General features: G+C 34.7%; 1 protein-coding gene across 1 annotated transcript in view; it reads right to left on the bottom strand.

The window, feature by feature from the left end:
- The window catches only part of LOC107699169 (collagen alpha-1(XXI) chain-like), a 51,432-nt gene that overhangs the window by 37,045 nt on the left and 10,171 nt on the right, over positions 1 to 4,216 (bottom strand). Inside the window, exons 7-10 of the mRNA XM_016500363.1 lie at positions 1,779 to 1,823; positions 949 to 981; positions 721 to 867; positions 516 to 570 (exon numbers count right to left, since the gene is read on the bottom strand). Coding sequence (XP_016355849.1) covers positions 516 to 570; positions 721 to 867; positions 949 to 981; positions 1,779 to 1,823 — 280 coding nt within the window. The remainder of the gene's footprint in view (positions 1 to 515; positions 571 to 720; positions 868 to 948; positions 982 to 1,778; positions 1,824 to 4,216) is intronic.

Raw genomic sequence — 4,216 nt, 5'->3', positions numbered from 1 at the left:
GTGTGTGTGTGTGTGTGTGTGTGTGTGTGTGTGTGTGTGTGTGTGTGTGTGTTTATTAAGTATGTTTATTACATTTATCTTTATATTCAGAGGGGGTGTACTCATTTATGCTGCATAATGTATACATGTATATATTTATAAGTGTGTGTATACAGTATGTTTGTATATATATTAGGACTATCCATGGATTCAAAATTTTACAAAAAATTTTTAATTTAATATCAATATTTATGTAGTCTCACTGTTTTCAGTGTCTTGAACACTGAAAAGATGAGTATCATACTGAACAAACATTTAAAAGTGTCTAAATTTCAGTAAAAAAAAAGCTTAATTTCATTTTTTTTTTTTTTTAGTTATTTAGTTATATACTATTTAGTTTATTTATTTTTTCTTTATTTTTTTTTTGCCATGAAATTTGAGGTGGACATGTTTTTTGATTCACTTGTATATGTATATTTATATAATTTATTAAAAATGCTATAGTGCACTTCTGGGAGATCATTTTGGGTACTCACATCGAAGGACATCTCTGCAAATCTGCTGAATATGTTGCTCAGACAGCTCTCTGCCCTGCAAAAATGCATGCCATCATTGGAACAAAAGTTTCTATTTAACTGTCTATGCAACATTTTATCCACCACTGACTAGATTATTTTATTGGAGAAGAAGGCTACAGTACATTTTTAAGCTCATATAGTTATTTGGAAACACAATACTCACAGGTCGTCCTTCAGGTCCAGGTTGTCCCGGGGGGCCTATTTCTCCGCTCTGTCCTCTAGGCCCTGAGGGTCCTGTCTGTCCTTGTTGTCCAGGAAGCCCCTGATGGCCGAACTGACCCCTCTGACCAGGCTCTCCTGCTGTCCCTTTCTGACATGCACACAAACACAACTCAACACACTCACAGTACAGCTAATGGTGACTGTACATTCAGATCAGTGATGTGCCCACCTCTCCTTTCTGCCCAGCTTGCCCAGGTAAACCCTGTTTATGAAGAGAGAAGTCACATCTCATATCAATGAAACAACAATACCTTTTACAAGGCAACTGTTTGATTTGCCAAAATATTATGCTAATTCTTCTTGGAATTAAACACTTCAGACATCTGTACAATGCTGCAGATTCACTAGATAGCCACAGTGATGCAAAGAAAAGTAAACATTTTGTATATATTTGTATTTTAATTGTTCAGTCCATATTCACAAGTATTTTAAATGGACTTATATTCAGTGATACTAGGAGGGAAAAAATCTAAATACAATAGTTTTTGTAGTATATACACAAAAAGTGTATAGCATATTGTATAGTTACTGTAGTTCCATATACCTGAGTAAAATAATGCTGGCATATTATACATCTAACCAAGTGTGGCTTATGTACCTCTGTACTGTAGTTTATCACCTAAAACATATTGCACACATATGTAACTATTTTACTGGAACTGTTTTGATATTTTAACTTTTATACGTTTTTTTGTGCGTGTGTGTGTATATATATATATATATATATATATATTACAAAAACGTATACATTTATATATTAAATGTTGCCTTGCACTCTGTTACTATTAAGAAGAACTGCACCACCTTGTGGTTGATTCCATCATTTCAGATACAAAAATTAATGCTATTTAATATCCTTAATATCCTTATTATTAAAGAGTTTATTTATTTATTTATTTATGTATTTGATTGCGCAGAATTTAATGTACTGTAGGTTTTATTTATAACACACACACACACACACACACACACACACACACACACATTTATGTAACTTACATGAACACCAGGTCGCCCAGAGTCTCCTTTTTCACCTTTCATCCCCTGTTCAATTGCATAAACATGTTTAAGTAAAATCTTCATTTTTAATTAATATTGAATTGGTCTATTTTAGGCTGTATAAAAATCAATAACATTCTATTTTACACTGTAGTCCAGGGTATTTGCAGGATTTTTAAGCTCAAATTTAACATGCTAAACATAAGACATTTTAAGACCTTTTTTAAGACCTGCACAAATCAAATTAGTACCATACAAGTACAGTAGGGCAGTGTCTATGGTTACATATTAAACTGTAAAATCACTGTAAACTCATGATTTACAGTTCAGATACGGGTTTTCACAAAAACAAAATGTTTTATAAAATGATCAACTTCACACTTCAGCCTTTAAACCATTTTTACGAAAATAGAGTCAAAAGTATCAATTATTATATTAATTTAAACAATTATTATCAATCAATTATTATATTAATTACAATTAGTAAAATTGTTTAGATTTTTATAACGCAGTTAGAATCTTCTTTTCAATCCACCAGTTCACACTTACAACTCTGCGTGTTTGCAGGGTAAAAACGTGGGTTGATTTTCAGTAGCCCCTCACTGCAGAACACAAGATGCAGGGGGCGTGGTTGGATCCACATCTAGGGTGTGGAGATTGGTAGGTTTAGGGGTGGAGATGGGTGGGTTTAGGGATCAGGGGGTGGAGACGGGTAGGTTAAGGTATATGTAAGGTGGGAGGAGTTGGATCTGGATCCAACCACGCTCCCTGGATCTTGTGTTCTGCAGTGAGGACCATCTCTTGATTTTCGCATTGGTTCTGAACAGCAGAAGGGCTTATTGAAAATGCACATTCATTCTCTGCCAGCAGGTGGCGCTTTTGCAACAGCAGAAATACAGCGGTTTCCCCGGTAATGGCTGTAAACAAAGCAGTGTAACACCTGACATGCAGCACTCATATTTATTCAATTAAATCATAGATTTTTAAGTTTAATCATCACATTAAGCTATTAAGCACATAAATCTGGTCTTTCCATCCTAAAATTTCCATCTCCTAATTAAGACATGATGTACAGTAGGCTACCATTTAAGACTTTTTACGGCCTTAAGGCTTAAGACTTTTATGGACCCGTGAAGTGAATATTTGGCAGCCAATTGCTCACTGAAAACCAGTTCTCTAAAATAAATGTTAATCTTCCTTGTCATAGATATCCGACAATTCTATTATGGTTATACAGCATTTTCAAGATATGGTAGGGCCCTAGGAGATCTGTTTTACTCTTCCCAATTTTTTTTTTCTTTTCTTTTCATTATTTCAATTCTTCTAACCATAACTGGGCCCAATGTAATACGTTTTTTTTTTCCTTCTGGATTCTGTGTTTTAACAAAATGTAATAAAAAATGTATTATAAAAATGGTAATCAAATGAATGCATAAAACTTAAAAAATTTAATTAATCTTTGAATAGCAGTTATTTTGCTGCTTAATATTGACAAACACTAGTTCATATTGTGATTCGAAGTGTACAACCCTATGTTTGATGTATTCAACCAAAATTTGTCAGATTCCATGACATTCCATATTATTTTTGACTGGATTGAGTTTTCCACATGGCAGAAATCATAGGGCTGTACTACAGTGACATGAAGGCAAGGCTCCCACAAGCAATATCTTAGACATAGCATGTCATTCTAAGCATACTGTAATTAAATCTGACAAAAGTTTACATTTATGCATTTCAGCTGTGTTTTTAATTGTACAAAGTAGAACTCATGACCACATTTTCCATGGGAATACAAGCCAAAAGACATTTGCCAAAATTTACTATGATATAACAAAGAATATAAGATGGTTTTCTGGGCTCATCTTAAGAGGAAGAAAGTGTTTTTCAATTAGTAAGTGAAGGGTCCCTTTCAGTCTAATAACAGAGTTAAAGGGGTCATATGATGCGATTTCAAGTTCTCCTTTCTCTTTGGAGTGTTACAAGCTGATTGTGCATAGATAAGATCCCTGAAGTTGCAAAGACTAAAGTCTCAAAACCAAAGAGATATTCTTTATCAAAGTTAAGACTCTGCCACGCCCCCCTAAAACGGCTCGTTCTAACACGCCCCCACATATCTACCTCACTATGTGGAAATATTTGCATAATGCGCCCAAATGTGTACGCAAAGAAAGAAGGCGTGGTTTCAGTAACCGCAGTTAGTGTTGAAGCAGCCATGTCAGGGAGACGCTGTGTTTCTAGGCGGAAGCAAAAGCACTTTATTTGGCCTTCCGAAAGTAGATGCATTTAGGAATCTTTAAGATCATTTACAACAGAACAGCAATGCATTTTATGGACGACCGTTTCGTGAACCTAGGAGAGGAGGTAATTCTGACTTTGCTATGACAATCTGGCGCTTCTGAATCAGCGACTGTAAGTATGTTTTGTTACTAGTTTAA

Source organism: Sinocyclocheilus anshuiensis, unplaced genomic scaffold (genome assembly GCF_001515605.1).
Source record: "Sinocyclocheilus anshuiensis isolate Anshui unplaced genomic scaffold, SAMN03320099.WGS_v1.1 scaffold166, whole genome shotgun sequence".
Lineage (NCBI taxonomy): Eukaryota > Metazoa > Chordata > Actinopteri > Cypriniformes > Cyprinidae > Sinocyclocheilus > Sinocyclocheilus anshuiensis.
This window is presented reverse-complemented; position numbering and strand designations above follow the sequence as displayed.